The 17,200-nt window shown below is 40.3% G+C and overlaps 1 protein-coding gene across 6 annotated transcripts; it reads left to right on the top strand.

Moving 5' to 3' along the window:
• Nucleotides 1-6,251: 6,251 nt before the first annotated feature.
• On the top strand, nt 6,252-12,786 carry LOC310922117 (transcription initiation factor TFIID subunit 9B-like). Of its 6 annotated transcripts, none has more exons than XM_083882488.1 (7): nt 6,252-6,318; nt 6,405-6,486; nt 7,191-7,325; nt 8,173-8,256; nt 9,200-9,313; nt 9,783-9,939; nt 10,288-12,786. In XM_083882488.1, the coding sequence occupies exons 1-7, from the start codon at nt 6,268-6,270 to the stop codon at nt 10,298-10,300; spliced, it is 636 nt and encodes a 211-aa protein (XP_083738614.1). In that variant the 5' UTR covers nt 6,252-6,267; the 3' UTR covers nt 10,301-12,786. The 6 variants fall into 6 exon arrangements, with proteins under 6 accessions (XP_083738614.1, XP_083738613.1, XP_083738617.1 ...); XM_083882487.1 differs by having other exon boundaries at nt 8,080-8,256; XM_083882491.1 differs by lacking the exon at nt 8,173-8,256.
• The last annotated feature ends 4,414 nt before the right edge of the window (nt 12,787-17,200 follow it).

Raw genomic sequence — 17,200 nt, 5'->3', positions numbered from 1 at the left:
CGTCAGCCCTAAACCCACCGAGAGCTCGGTCTCACCCAGCCTTGGCTGCCCTGACCGCGGCCGCTCCGCCTGCCACACCGGGGGTCCCATTGACTCCGACCACTCCACCGCCGTCCACTTTCCCCGCAGCCCTGTCCTCACCTGCTTATGTTACAACAGAGGTGGTTCACACCCCCTCGTTCTTGGAGGGCTCGGCGTGGAGTCCTGTTTTTCTCCCCTCTGCCTTAGAAGAATTAATCCATGAAACAGATTCTGTTCTTACATCTGTAATGAATGACTTTCTCTTTGAGACAGGAAGCCTAGTTAGAATCCAAAATTGTCTCGATTGGAGTTTTGAAGACAGAAAGAAGGGAGAAAACCAAACTCCGACAGAGTTACATCTAAAAGAAAAACAAAGAGTTTGGTTTTCAAGAGATGAATATTTTATAAAGCCTTTAGTGACTTTAAAAATAGGTCCTAAAGAGGAAGTATTCCAATTTTCAGTTGATCTTAAAACAGAGAAAACATGCATCATTAAAAACCCCATAGGATGTAAGGTAAGTAAAGAAATCTCAGAAATAGTGACTGCAGAAGGGAAAAAGTTTGAAGCATCCATTATAAAAAACATAGTAATTAAAAGAAATACCAACATATGGATGGGAAATATATTATTAACGCCTGAATTGTGTCTTAATGTGTTGGGAAAAGATCTAAGAATATTATTGGGAATGAAGGCTATAGCAGAAGAATAATGAAAGTTTGGCAAAAGTAAAAATCCTCTTAGAAAAAGAGAGAAAATGTATTGATGGTTTGTAAGAAAATCTTAAAGAAAAGAATGTGACTTTAAAAAAGGTGTAAAATGTTTACTGATTGGGGAATAATACATACCTAGGAAAAATTAGGAGAAAAAGAGGGCTGTTTAAAAAAAAGAGGATTAATGCAGTTTTACAGATTAATGGGAAAATTCATTTTAAAGAGCTTTTATTGTTGTTGTTGTTCTTGAGTGAATGTATGTGTAATATAGACTGCTGAAAAGGAATTTTTGTTTTGAAAGACAGTGCATGCAACACATGGTACTGTACTACTGAGATAATGAGTTTTCTGTGCCTCGGCGGTGAGGGGAAAAAGGGAAAAGGTGGTGTTCAGGCTGTTAGATAAGAGAAAAGAGACCAAGCAATAACTAGATAAAATCCTGAAAGTGGGACAGAAACTTAGTAAAAATCAGAGTTTAAGAAAAGAGCAAAGAAAAGAGTTGCCAGTAGAAATACCCCAAGATAGCCCTTTGGGAGTTATGTTAGCAAATTGGGATCTGGATCCTTGTACAAGAAAAAAAGACAAAGTAAAGATGATTCAATACTGTATGATTGAATGGACAAAAAGGGAAATAAGGTCTGACCATATTTATTGGCCCAGATATGGTTCTTTTGAAGGATGGATTTGTCAGGCTTTAAATATATTTGTAAATTCAAAAGAACCGTTTAATCCAGAGGAGAAAAAAAAAAAAATATATATATATATATATATGTATGCTGCCTGCTGGAAAGGAGACATGGACCCTATGGGGATAAGAATTTTTAAATTATCAGAAACCCCAAAGACAGAGCAAGAGGGAAAAAAAATTTAAAAAAAAAAAGAAAGAAAAAAAAAAAAGAAAAAAAAAGAAAAATGCTTAGATGTATTGAAAATTTTGCCTCCTCTTCCTGGAGGACTCAGCCCCGGGGCGGACCCCTGCCCCATCCCTCCCTCTCTGCCAGGCGCAGCCACCCCTGCCTTTGCCACTGTCCCCATGTAATGACAGCTGCTACTGGCCAGAGGACTTCTCTTAAAGGGGGAACACCATACCAACATAAGGTTACAAAACAGGAAAACTGGGATAAAGCAATTAATTTATTTCCATTACTAGAAGTTCCTATGGAGGGGGAAGCACAGGGTTTTTTAATGACCCTTTGACTTCTTCAGAAGTCAGAAATTTAAAAAAAAAAAAAAAAAAAAAAAGGAAAAGGGTTGATACATGAGAGTCTTATGTTAGAGGTCTTGAAGTCTTATGTTAGAAGTCTTGAAAGGTTTTTTTGAAAATTTTGGAAATTTTTAGAGGTCTTAGAAGTTGTTTTTGTTTGGTTTGGGTTTTGGTGGGTTTTTTTGGGGGGGACATTGAAATTGCCTAAAGAGATAGCTATAAGACATCAAATGCTGGGGGGATGACCTCAGAAATAGGAAGGAATAGTTTTAATGGAACAGGAGATTGGAGTCAAAAGAGTTGTGAGAGTTCTGGTGTTTGATAAGAAGGAATTAGAAGAAGAAGGAATTATGGATGAAATTAGATTTTTTTTTGTTATTGGGATTTTTTTAAACAAAATTAATGCTCAAATGCCATGAGTAAAATGTATATTGGGAGTCCAAATGCAACCCAGATTGGAACCTGAAAGTAACACCCTATGAGATAATGTCTAAATTATGAAATAAAGAGAAATTAATGTTAAAAGGGTATAGCTTTACAATTGCACAATGGGAGGGGAAGTTCTTTAACCCCACAGTGGGAAGATGCTTTTTCAGGTATTGCAGGCAACTGAAGCTGCGGTATGGCTGAAAAACTAAAGCTGCAAGTTTTGAATTAACATCAGCAAAATCAAGAGAACCCAAAGATGAACTGTAGCATCTAAACCAGGTGAAACCAAGTTGAATTTTAAACAGAGCTGAGTGGTCATGAACTGGAAAAGACTCAAGTAAATTTGGAAGTTTTGGACAAAGGACTTTCTCTGTTTTACTTCTCTGCATAACACTTAAAAATCAGTCTGGTCTGTCAAATCCTCCTACCTCTGTTTCTTCACAGCTACAAAGAAAATGGACTTTCAAGTAATTCTACAAGTGTGGGGAATTGAAATTGAAATATGTAATATTGTTTTTTGAAAGTGTTTATGTCACTCCACTGTATAATATTGCAGGTACATGAAAATCACAAGAAGAGGACTGGCTCCATATCCCTAACATTTTGGCTAATTTATTTTAGGTTTTATATCTTACAGAACAAACAATATGGGGGTTTTTGCCTCTTTTATTTTCCCTATTTTTGTGTGTGTTTAAGGTAGTTCTTTCATACTAACTTAAAGACATTTTATTACTTATTAATCTGTCTTGTTTAAAGAAGGAGGGCAAAGAAGAGCACCTATGTGAAATACCAAGAGGATATGTTAGTGCTCACAAAATATAGGGTGAACTACTACCCGGCAGAGTGAGAATTAAGGAAAGAGTTTTCAACTAAACTGGTACTGTGTCAGAGTTAATACAGTAGCTGTGATTCCTTTGTGTATACACACAAACATGCAGATATTTGTAACCAATAGGGGACATTCTTGAGTTATGCTGGCAGTGTTGTCCCCACAAAAAGGTACAGATAATTACTGATAGAAATCTAGTTCTGTCAGGTTTATTCTCAAGAGCAAATTTTTCTTCTACTATTTAGAAGTCATGAGAAGAGATATAAAGATTTGCTCTTCAAGTGGGTGGATCAAAAATAATTTAAGGTACTGATTATATAACTTTATAAGGTGGAAAAACTTTGTCATTCGCCTCTTAGACAGAGGTTGAGATGTAGGTATTGGTTGAGAGGTTTTTTTGGTTTTTTTCTTTTTTGGGCAGTTCTTTGTGTGTCTTTGTTAAGAGACTTTTGAAGGTGTTTTGGTTTTCTTTTTTTTATATAAGAAGATGTCAGATTTTCTTGTGGAGTATAAGGAGAGATAGTATGAATGACAAGATACTTGCTGCTTGGAAATATTATTGTGGTGTATGCAAAATTTTTTTAGTAATTTCGTTTATTTCCCTGCTTGATAAGTTACTCTAAATTTTGCAGAAACTGTTTTGGAAGTTTTTACTTAGTTTTCTAGCTGGTTGCAGATGAGACCTATCTCACAAAACTGGTGGTGTTAATTGTCAAAGGGGGTTCTCATGGAAGTTTCTAAGGAGTATCTAATCTCTCAAATCAATGCATGTCAAATTGAGTGAGTGTTTTTGCCTTAGATAGAAATAAATCCTATAGTGTATGTTTCTTTCTAAGTTCTCCTAAATAGTGAAGGAAAATCTTCTAGAATAGCAAGAATTCATTGTCTTCCTGCCCTAAGAATAGGCTGAGCAGAGGATCTGCCCACCAGAAACCTTCAATATGATAAAGCTCTAACATCAGAATATTTATTAAGTTAACAAGTTAAGACTAGTCCATAAATACTTCAATAGAAAAGAAAGAAGTAAAGAGGTAAAAGAAGTTTCTGGTTTTTTTCACTCTGTAGTTTAAGTTATTTTTTTGTTGAGTAAAATTTTTTCTCTCTCTTTAAATTTCCTTTTAACCTGTCCCTCAATCCTAGTTACAGTTAAAAAGGTGGAAGCTTTCAAAAATTAAATGGTATCAGAAGTGATTCCCCAGAGAGGAAGATGACACCCTAATTTCAGTAAAATGATCATGCAGAAAAGTCACAGTACATGGAATAGCTGAACTAAAGATGCAGTTTTACTCGAAGTGCAGCTCTGGCCAGCATAATTAATTGTCAGTTCTAAAAAGGCTTTGCAGCTGGCCTTTGGATTAAAAGACTTTACTGCCTTTTAGTGATGCATGTGTACATATATCCCAGTAAATGGGGATTACCAGTGCCTGTTGAGTGGGAAATACCTGAGGAACAGTGGAGAGAATTACGGTTAAAAATGTCAAAAGCAATTTGTCTGAAAACTAACAAACAAACAAACAAAAAGAATTGACAAGGAAATAGAGGGCAAGACTGGGTTGGCTGCTGTACTTGCCACCAAGAAGATCATATACTCCTGCTGTGGGTAGCAACCCCATAGGCATGGAGGGTGGAGGTATAAGCCATACCAGACCTCTGTTATTCCTTTTTCTGTCACTTCACTCATTCTTTGTCTTTTGCCTTATAGGATATTGGCAAAATCATGCTACAGATACTATTGAAAGTTCTAGATGAAAAGACACCCAGGTTCCTTTCTTATTACACATACCCATATCAACAGTCACTGTTATAACCCATCCAAATTAGATAATTGTATTCATAATGGGGAAAATATTAGATTGCGGAAAACTCGAGGACCAGTGGTGACTGGTTGGAAAGTAAGTGTCCATAAGAGGAAATAATGGAAGCTAGAAAACAAGGAATATGGCTCAAAGCCAAATTAATTATAAAAGAAGGAGTGGGGTTTGTTATAAATGTGTATTATAAAATTGGCTTTTTGCAAGATGTGTGCTATATGATTAATAACATAGTAAGGATATAGGATAAGTTTATTTCTGCTATTAGTAAAAGAAGATTAGGCATAGTGGTAGTAGTTGATGTAAGTATGCTTAAACTGTCTGTTTGGTTGGGATAACATCCAGTGAACATGTAAAGAAGACTCTGCTACTGATACACCAACTATCAGCATCTACCACCTGCAGAAAGCACGGACCAAGGCCCAAGCTGGAGGTGATAATAAAGACACAGCCACAAAACACGCATGCTCTAAAAAGGCGGACCCAAGCAGGGACCATGCAAAACAGTTCCTGGAATATGGAAACTAGTTTATGGAATTATATGAATATTCATAAACTGTTGTGATAAGAAGGGTATTTAAAAAATGTCTCTGAGATAGCAAAGTGTGGACTTGGCTGAATGCCGAGTCACCCGGCCGGCTGTACTTGGCTTTTTTTTAATCTCCTAAATGTCTTAATTATTTTATTAAACATATTTCTTAAAATTTACCAAAAAGTGAACCTCGTTTTTCACAACCTGCCTGACAAAATCATAACAAAACTTTATTTTTGCTTCTGTTTTGCCTCAGAAAGTGAGAAACTTTGACAAAACTCACATGGAATGTGCTCTAAATGGCTTCCAAATCCAGACATCTACCATGAAAACCAGCTTTAAAAAGCTTTTAAATTTGCTTCTGAAGTGGAACCTGTCATTTTCAGAACAGTGGGAACACACTGTCATTTTTAGTTAATCCTAGGAATGCTGACAATTTAAAAAGGGACTTCAGAACTGTTAATGAAATAACAAAACATCCCCTCCTGCATCACCACAGGGCAGATGGGGGACACTGTGCTGTCTGCAGCAGGTGGAGTGGGAAAGCAGTCACTTGAATCCAGCAGATTTGGTCTGTGCATCCGTTGGCCTACATGAATATTTATAGTAAAATGAATTTCTGCCCTGCCAGGCCCCATCTCTATGGCAACCACACTAGGCCACGCCTCCATAGTAACGCCTCCCTCCCGGCCGCCGTAGCCACGCCCCTTGTGTCACGTGACCGAAAACTATGGAGGTGGCCAAGATGGTGTACCCCAAGAGTGCCCCTAAAGACGCGCAGGTACCGCGGGGCCCCGGGGGATCCAGACGGGACTGGGGGGGACCAGGGGTTTGGGCGGCTGAGCGGTGCCTGTGTCCCCCCCACAGGTGATGGCGCAGATCCTCAAGGACATGGGCATCACCGAGTACGAGCCGCACGTCATCAACCAGATGCTGGAGTTCGCCTACAGTAAGCGGGGCCGGGCAAGAAGTGCGCGGGGAAATCCCGGGTGGAGCAAGGATGTGTTGTCTGGAGCAACAAAGTGCTCTGTGAATCCATGTTTCCACGGGGGCTCCCTTGTCAGACTCGGTGACCATGGAGACCTTTTCCAGCTGTAATTCTGTGACACTTTAAAAGTAATCACAGAATCACAAATCCCAGGATGATTTGGCCAGGGGCACGTTCCAGGTTGCTCCAAGCCGCGTCCAGCCTGGCCTTGGACACTTACAGGGATCCAGGGGCAGCCACAGCTTCTCTGGGCATGCTGTGCCAGGGCCTGACAGGGAAGAATTCCTTCCCATTATCCCATCCAACGCTGCCCACGGGCAGTTTGAGCAGTACCCGGAGGCCGCAGAATTTTCAGTGCCAGCCGGGTGAGATCAGGATGGGGATGGGGAGTATTTCATTTAACCCAGCCTCAACCCAGAGCCTGTATCACCCAGGATATGTGACCATGATCCTGGAGGATGCCAAGATCTACTCAAGCCATGCCAAGAAGTCAAGCGTGGATGTGGATGACGTGCACCTGGCGATCCAGTGCCAGACTGACCAGTCCTTCACATCCCCCCCGCCCCGGGATGTGAATACAGCCAGGGCTGGGCATCCCAGACGGGGCTGGCCGGCAGGACACAGGGATGAGGGCAGGACACGGGGTTGTGGCCATTTCTCTGCAGTTCCTGCTGGACATTGCCCGGCAGAAGAACCAGACGCCGCTAATGCTGATCAAGCCCTACTTGGGCCCATGGCTGCCGCCCGACAGGTACTGCCTGACTGCCCCCAACTACCGCCTCAAATCCCTGCAGAAGAAGGTAAGGATTGCTCAGGGGTTGGGAGTGGTGCTAAATTGTAGTTTTCCACACCTCTGAAAGGTGTGGGTGAATATTGGCCTATGCGCATCAACTCAGATGTTTCCAGACTGGATTTGCAAATTGTTGTTGGTTGATTTTAAATGGGAATTTTAAAATATGGGAAATGTTAAAATATGGGAAAATTTAAAGTATGGGAATATTGTAGTGTTAAAGAAATACTGCAGAATCCCAGAATCATTGAAGTTGGAAAAGCCCTCCAGGATCATCAAATCCAACCTGTGCCCGATCCCCACCAGAGCACTGAGTGCCATGTCCAATCATTCCCTGGACACTACCAGGGATGGTGACTCCAACACCTCCCTGGGCAGCCCCTTCCAATGCCTGAACATCCTTTCCATGAAGAAATTCCTCCTGATGTCCAGGAAGAACTGTCAGGTTTAATGTCAGGTTGTCAGAGGCACAAGTGTCCTGGGTTGCAGTGTAGGATGTACACAAAGTATTTATTCTATCACCATCTTCATGAACTGTTGAAACCAGGTGGGCTAGTGTTTTCCCAAGCCCCCTGCCTCTTCTGCTACTGACCTTTGAGGTGTCTTCTGCTAATGGCCCATTAACGCCTTTGGGGTGTCTTCTGCTAATGACTTTTGGGGTGTCTCCTGCTAATGGCCCATGAGTCACAGGTAACTCCCTCCAGGGGTTATCTCTGTTAATGGGCCATCAAGGACCCATTTCACACTTCTCATGCTATTGTGAGATGCTCTGCTCAGGGGGAGGAGCCAAGCATTCTCACCTGGATATAAGCTGGTATGTGGGACAGTGCAAGGGCACTTATCCACTGGATTTCCAGAGGAGCAGAGCTCCCAGACCTTTCTACAGGATCACTGCTTCAGGAAGAGCACCTCACCTGGACTGCTTCCACCATCCTGCTCAGGTTGTATTCTGACTCTCTCAGTGGTCCTTCGTGTTATTGCATTTATTTTATTTTACTTTTACCTTTTTACCATTCTTGTTATTTAATTATATCTCTGACTTGGAGCCTCTCATTCATTTTGCTTTCAAACCACAACAACAAGTCAGGCTTTGGTGTAGATATTAAAAAGTATTTTTTACTTCCACCTCAGTTGTTACTGCTTTAGTGGGAAAATATTTCCTTCGCTGGGAAGCCCTGAATGCCTCAGTGGGGGAGACTTTCCTGTTTATTCCAAGCCATTCCCTGATTCCCTGGTTCTCTCCCCACAGGTCTCCTCCACAGCAGGCAGGATCACAGTCCCTCGCCTGAATGTGGACGCTGTCAGCAGCAGGCCCAGCACTCCCACTTTGGGTGGGAAACAGCTCCACAGGAAATTTCCACCTTTATTTTAGGAAGGAAAAATAAAGAGGAATAATTTAAAGCACTTTTCAGACCCTGAGGGAATGTCAGGGACTGCCTGACCTTATATTGTTTGACAGCATCAGGAAGTTAATTTCATAAATTAATCTTTATTATTACACTAACATTTAAACATAAATGCATTACAGATGTTCTGTATTTGTGATAAATTCTTTACTTAAATTTAGGGTTGTTTTCCTCAATGTCAGTATGATGCTGAATTAAATAGCACTGGGAAAGATCCATTTTTAAAAGGACCTTAAAATTTAGAGCTGTGCCCTAAAAATTAGTGTGTGTTTATAGTCTGGAATTCCATAAGCTTGAGGTAAATGTGGGGAGATGAGAAATGTGCAGCTCTGCCTGGAAATCTGACTCCTTATATCTGGTGTCCTTGTGTTCCCGTGCATTCCCACTGTGTCTAATAACAGGTTCCACTTGGGAGGGAGTTTTAGGAGTGTTTATGGATTTATTTGGATTTATTTTGGTGGGGTTATGTTGAATCCAGGTACCTCCTCAGCCCAGACTGTGTCGTTGTCAGCCAAGGTGGGAGCGCCGGTGTCACTGGCGGGGCAGCACTTCACTGTCCAGATCCCATCCTTGCAGCCCGCTGGGAAGTCAGGTATTCCTGGGATTCCTGGGGATGGAAACAGGGATAATCACACCAGCCACAGGGTGCCTGGCTTGGGAGGGAGAAGCTCATCCAGTCCCACCCCCTGCCATGGACAGAGACACCTTCCATGCTGCTCTAAACTGGCCTGAAACACTTCCAGGGATGGGGTGGCCACAGCTGCTCTGGCCAAGCTGGTGTGGGAATTTCTTCCCTTTTCCCTCATTCCAGGAATTTCCAGTGTTAATTCCCATTCCCAGCTCAGCAGTGGCAGCCAGAACATCGCCATCCTGGGCAGCTCCCTCCCACCCTGGCTCCTTTTTCCCTCTCCTCCTTGTGTCCTCATCCCCTCCAGCATTTCCCCATCCTCCCTCTTGGATTGAACCCCCTGGAACGTTCTGGTAATGCGGTGCTTTATGAGCCTGGAATAATGCAGGGATTGCTCCAAGGTCTCAGTGAACCCTTTCCATGATTCCCACAGCCACTCCCACCACTCCCATGGTGCAGAACGTCCTGATCAACCCATCCCTGATCAGCCCCAAGAACATCCTGATCACCACTAACATGGTCCCGCCCAGCGCCGCCGACCCCAACCCGCTTAAGAGGAAGCATGAGGATGATGACGACTATCATGCCTTGTGAGGGCCCACAGCCCTTCCCATAGTATTCATGAAGCCCTTCCTGTGGGATTCATTGAGCTTTTCCTGTGGGATTCACATGGACTCCAGATGGTGGGAATGGGCAGGAAGGCCCCGTTTGACCCTCAGGAGTGTGGAAATAAAGTGGAGAGTGTTTGTAACCCAGCCTTAGTGTCTTGTGCACACACCTGGGGGAGGAGGCAGGGGGTTTTCTATGTATTTTCTATATTTTTTATGTATTTTAATATTAATTTTTATATAATCTATATATACACACCTATATTTACATATATTGTTTATATATATTTGTATATTTCATACATATATGTGTATATATGTGTGTTCTAGGGTGACTTTATGATGCTTGTATCCCCAATCCTCTATTCTGTTTACGTTGGATATTGTGTTCTGCACCTTTAAGACTGGTTCCGAGAGAGAAGCACGGAGAAAGAGAAGCACTGAGTTTGTTTCCAGAAACTGCACTCACTCCTCCACATTCTTCTCCTGGACTGTGTTGTCTGCAGCACGGACAGACAGTGGGACAGAGATCTCCTTTGCTTTTAGTTATTTTTTAGCTGGCTGAGGCAGAGAAGTTCCCTAGACTGTTTTTTTCTTTCCTTTTCTTGGAACTGTTCAAACATGCTCTGGACTGAAAACCCAGAAGAGCACCAGGAGCTCACACCTGTGGCCCACCGAGGCCTGGGCCTCGGCATTTTCCAGCACCAGAGGGACTGATAAGAGACTGAGCGAGCCGAGCTACACTCCACAACAAGGACTTTCTGAATTTGCCATCTCTTTGAACAGCAAAAGGTTTTATTGTTTCATATTATTAATTTTTTATGCTTGTAGATACTTTGCTTGTTAAATAATTTTTTCCACTTTTCTCCAAGGAAATCTTTTCCTGAACCAGTTGGGGGAGGGGCCACTTGAATTTGCTATTCTGGAGGGACCCCACTCAGAGGTTTTCTCCCAAATTTGCCCTAAACCAGGACAATGTGTTAGATATTTATCATATACACACACATGTAATTGCCTTGTACACTCAAAACTCACCCAGACACTTATTTTTTTAATATATATATATACATTTTTCTATACACATACATAGATATTTATATATACATACATATTTGCATACACACATATATAAAATATATAGAATATAGCATATATATATAGAGAATACACAGTAGTTTATGCATGCACAGAAACACTTAATATATAAATTATATTTTTATGGTATATTAAATAATGTCTACATTATTTAATATATAATAATTATAATGTCAATCATATAATTAATGTATTTTATATCCCAATATACAATATATATATCAATATATAATAAAGATATAAATCTATAAAAACATAATATATAGAAATATATATAGTAATACATATAAATAGATATAATAATACATGTAATATATATCAATAACTTTTGTATATAATGTTGTGGTTTAGGTTTGGTTTCCCGGCCAACGCACCATTTAATGTGGTGGTTTCACATTCGCCAAATTTATTCACTAACTGGGAAATAGAATTCTGGGAGAAAAAGGCAAAACAGGCTCAACTTAAAAGTAAACAGTTTATTAACACACGGAAAGGAAAGGAAAGGAAAGGAAAGGAAAGGAAAGGAAAGGAAAGGAAAGGAAAGGAAAGGAAAGGAAAGGAAAGGAAAGGAAAGGAAAGGAAAGGAAAGGAAAGGAAAGGAAAGGAAAGGAAACTTTCAAAACCCTTCTCCTCCCCCCACAGGTGTTCACTTTCCTACAAACAACATAGAGACAAAACCTGTGACATTCAGTCAGTTTGACCATTTAAATATAGTCTTTCATCAATTCTTCAGGAGAGGAGTCTCTTGTTTACCATGGAATTCTCCCACTGACAACCTAGAAAAGTTCTCTTGTGGGTTGGAACTCTCACAGAAAGGGGAAAACCTGCTTCCATGTGGTTTCCTCCCATTAGCAGTTTCCCAAGCTGCTTATGGGTCGTGGAACTCAGGCATCTGGGGTGTCACTTTTTAAAGATAAGCAACTTCAAAGGAAAGGATTTCTCATCTCAAGGAACAGAGATGTCTTCTCACTTCTTTCACTGGTGGGAGAGCTTCTCATACAGTCCATCACAAACACCTTTGCTCAAAAATCCACAGATCATCTCCCCAAATGCATATTTTTTCCATGATTTAAAGGACAATTTACCAACAGAGTTCAGTTCCATAGCTCAAATGAGAAAGTTCAGCCAACAGGCAACTCCTTCATCTTTCCTCTAATTAATCTTTCACTCACTTTTTCCATCTGACTGGTATGCTGCGTCCTCTTTATGTTTACTCTGTCTCTCTTCTCTCTCTCTGGGAAGAGTTAACTCTTAAAAGCTTCATGTTGGCAGGAAAGAGTTAAAACTTGCCCAGGCCTGCAGTGGTCATGTGAACTCTGCTGGGCAGCAGCCAGGATTTTCAAAAGCCACGGGAATGGGGGAAAAACTCAGGCTGACAGATCTCAGAGCAGCCCGGCTGATGAAAGGCTCCTTGCCCCCACCCCTCGGTCTCATTCAGGGTGGGCCCAGCTTGGAGCAGGCGCAGGCTGCAGGCTCCCCTCCCCCTGCTGGGGAAAGGGCTCAGGCCCATGGCCAGGCCTTGGGCCAGCTCCCCCCATAGGGGAGCGGCAGGGTGTTTTACAGCTGCTAAAAAACCGATCCAGGCCGGGATGGGGGCATGTCATCCCCTCCCCTGGCCTGGGAGCCACCGGGCCAGGCGGGCCTCCCATGAAGGCCCGGGCCTGGACAGGCTGGGCCATCCCGGACCCCCAAAGGAGAGAGCCAGGCCAGCCTTACCTCTTGTGAAGACGGAAGCAAGAGAGCGATCCCAGCCTTCCTTCTAACTTTTAAGGCTGTGTGTTTCCCAGAGGTGTATCCCTGCATGCAATTGGCTATTTTGGTTGTCAATTCAAAGGAAACCACCAATTGCACCTCACCATCTGTGCTAAACCAACACAAATATATAATACCTTTATATAAACACCTTTTATATATAATATTCCTATACACTTGTATTGTACACCCACCTCTTGTATTTCGAGTCTAAGATCCCCCTAATTAGGTTTTTTTCCTGTGCCAGGGTTTAAAAGATGAATGGAACTTGCAGCTCGGTTTTAAAAGGAGTTTATTAAATTTCTTATCTCAAAAGTCTGCGCACTGCCCTACACCAAGCTTAGTGTGCTGAAAGACACCGCTGCCAAGAACACGAGACCTGGTGTTCAAGGTCTTTTAAAGGTTTCTAATCCAATTAACTCTTAAAACGTACTATATTTACAGTTTTATACCAATAATCACTACCAATTATGGACACGCAATTTTCTACATCACATCCATTCTACCAATGTCTTTGTGCCACCGTCACAGCAGAAGATGGAGTCGAAGAAGAACTTAAGGCTCTGCCCAAAATTCTCCATCTTGTTCCTATCTACTTCCATTCTAAAAATCCAAAACTAGAAATTTTCACCCTGTGACAAACTAAACTACTATCTAATTTAAATTTTTGTTGTTTTCATTTCATCCATAAGTGTTGGGAGTTTTTCCCATGGACTAAGGTCAAAGGCACTGCTTTCTTGGGGTCCCAGCAAGGGTCTCGAAGCCCCCAGGGCAATTTGAGGGATTTTCCCTGTGCCCTGGACTCCAACACCCACCTATTGGTGATTTCTTCATTTCTATAGGTCCCTGTGTTTACAGTCTCAGCCCCTCTCCCACACCAAATTTTAAGTTGCAGCACTGACCATTTGCCCACTGTAGTGGTTTGAGTGTTTACTGGAACTTTATTATGAGATAGGATTAAGAGAAAAAGTAAAGTAGGCTTAAATTTTAAGGGGTGTAAAGATAGATTTATTAACATACATTAAAAGAAAAGAATGAGAATTAAAATGAAACTTTTAAAACGCTTTTCTTATAAACTGTTTACTTTCTTACTAGTAACAAAGAAATAAAACTTGTGATTTTTAGTTTCACTATTTAAAAATAATTTTTATTAGTTCTTAGGGAGAGGAGTCTTTTAGAACTTTTATGGAGACATTGCTATATGAAAATAGTTTTTTGGTGTCTTATGTTATAAATCTACAGCTGCTTGGAAAAAATTTTGTGAACTGTGAATTTTTCTCTTAGTAGCTTTTTTATGATTGCATATAGGTCACAAACACTTTGGGGTGTCATTTTAAAGATAAGCAACTTTAAAGGTAAAGGATTTTCTTTATCTTATGGAGCAGAGGTTTTTTTTTACTTCTTTACTGATACAGAGAGTTTCTTATCTCTTTCTGTTCAAACATTTTATGGGATCACAGGATCACAGCCACTAATTTAATATTTACTTAGTCAATTACAGATACTTTTGTTCAAATCTATAAATTTGAATAATCATCTTTTTAAAATGTATTTTTTTATGGTTTAAAGGGATATTTTAATATATTATAGTTTATTACTATGGTTTATAAGAGAAGTTTAGCTTAAACGAGGTAACGCATCCTTTTTCTTACTTAGGACTTAACTTTCTTTTTTTATTGACTTTTGTCGAATGCAGTGCTTTTTTATGGTTCACTGTCCTTTTCCTCACTCTGAGAAGGATTAGTGCTTTGAAAGTTTTATTTGTGTAAGGAAAGAGTTAACATCTTTCTTAGGTTTATAGAGGGCATGATGGTTCTTCTTGGCAGTGACCGAAGGTGGTAGGATCAGGCATCACTGGGCTGGGACAGAGTCTTTGGGTTCTGGCTGCTGCAGGGCCCCTTGCCCAGCTGCAGGGCCCCTTGCCCAGCTGCAGGGCCGCCTTTGGTCTCAGCTGCACGATCTCTTGAGCTCTTGAGCAGCTGGGCTTTTCCCCTCTTTTTTTCTTTTTTTTGCCCAGGAGTCACTGGAGGAGTCTCGGCCCTCGCAGCTTAGTGGTAGGATATTTTATAGCTGCCGGAAACCAATCCAGGCTGGGACAGGGGTATATTTTCCTCCTTTCCCCCAGCCTGGGAGTCACTGGTCTCAGCAGCTTCCCGGGAAAAGCTTGTCCTGGGCAGGGGCCAGCCAAGCCCAGATTCCCCCCCCCCCCCGGGAGCCAGGCCCAGATTACCTCTTCCAAGGTAGGGAGGGGAAAAAAGGCAGTTTCCCGGGATCCTCCGATATTTAACCCTGTGTGTGTTTGGAGAGATATATAATTTCTCTAGTGGCTATATTAGCTGTCAATTTTAAAGCCAGTTACTGACTGGTTTTGCTACAACTTTCTGAAAAATCACTTTCTTGCTAAACCACCACACCCATATAAACCAAATAATGTGGTTTTTTTTTTAATTGACCACACCAACGCTCTCAAAGACCCTGTTCTTACAAATACATTGTTCATATTTATAGATTTCTATATAAATAGAACTATGTGATACCCTCTCATGTTAATTTTTTAAAATATTTTATATTTATGCATTTAAACAGCCACATCTAGAATGCACCCCTCAGAAACTCATTTCTATTTATAACAACACCTCCTGTAGAACAATCACAGCAGGGTTTGGAGCTGCACTGTCTATTGGTACTTTATTGATTATTGCCTCATGCACCATTCTATAACTGCTGTGGATATGGGCTGTGCTGCTATATCAGGACATTATTTCTAATTACATGTTCCATATAGGACCAACCCTCCCAATCTGGTTTCTGCATGCACAGGCTCAGATTGATGGGTGGAAAACTCTAGAACTCAAAGACAAAGTGAGTTTTAAAGTAGGTGTGTAGTTTATTCATCAGCTGCGTGCACAGGGATAGCTCCTCCAAAGGCATGTGAACTCACTCGCTCTCCTGCGTTCTCTTTTACCCTCTAAATCATTACATATGCACCAAGTTTCACAGTACTCCTTATGCATATTCATTCCCCGGCTTCTCCCCATCCAGCTTCATATGCTAATTCTCTTATTAGTCTTTTGTGCCTAGGCACTTGTCTCTGGTGGTCCTCTCGGTGGTCATAGATGATGAAGTAATGTGGTCTTCCTCGGGGTGACCTTCTCACCCCATCTTCTTGTGCATGCTCACTGGTTGTTTGGTCAGAGTCCAAACCATAAGGCTGATGTCCTCTAGTTCTGGAGGTCCAAGGAGCTCCATTATCTCAGTATCCTTGGGAGTTCAGCATACTTCTGTCCTGTTCCGCTGAACATCCCTCTCCTTATCACCTATCCTTGCATTCCTTCCTGCTGCTTTCGCATATACGCCCTGTCTTTTTCTCACAAGCAACTAATACTGTAAAACATGCAGCAGCTACTAAGCAATACCATGTCTATTTCTAATCAATACCTCCTAATTTCTAACCATGTGTGTCAACACCTCACCTTGTGTAGAGTCTCTAGAGAATAGAATACATTAATATATCTATTTAGTATAACAGATACAATATATTACGTTATATATTTTTTATACTAGGTATAGTATAATCTATAATAAAGATACAAAGCAATTTATAATGCACAACAATTCTCACGTGTATCATAGCTGTCTTTTATAAACATACACATATCTATAGCTATACCTCTATCTACATATATTTTACATATATATTTTATATAAATATATAATATTTATATTATTATTATGTATCTTATATGTATATTCCTATATATAATATATAGTTTATGTATATTATGTGTAGTGCTATATTTATGTATTTAAATATATATATTTATACTATATATATATTATGTATTATGCAATATATAGATCATTAATATATTACATTGCATATATAAAAATATAAAATATATATTATATGTTTATTTTATATATTGTGCTATATTTATATATATACACTATATAAAGCAACATGTAACACTGGTCTACATAATGCTCATTATTTCTATATGGTTTATATATAGAACTTAAATATATGATATGTATAATATCCAGAATATTTATATAAACATATAGATCTCTCTAAAATATAGATTAAAAATTTACAAATATATATTTTTACATAATATTGAATATATAATACAGAAAAATACATATTATTCATAAATATACATATCTCTAAAATAATTATATATATATAAATATCTTTGATATATATAAAAGTATATATAGTATATAATACATTGTCTTAGGTTGCAATGCAAGATGTAACCAAAAGTATGTATTCTATTACCATCTGGGGAGGCGGGAGGGATCTGTTAATGGGCCAGCTGTTAAAACCAAGTGGAGCAGTGTTCTTTATCACTTCCATGACCCATCCTCCCTCCAGGGGATATCTTCTGTTAAT

Source organism: Zosterops lateralis, assembly GCF_965231275.1.
Source record: "Zosterops lateralis genome assembly, chromosome: W".
NCBI classification, from domain to species: Eukaryota; Metazoa; Chordata; class Aves; order Passeriformes; family Zosteropidae; genus Zosterops; species Zosterops lateralis.
The sequence above is the reverse complement of the archived record's forward strand: the minus strand, read 5'-3'. Positions and strand labels throughout refer to the sequence as shown.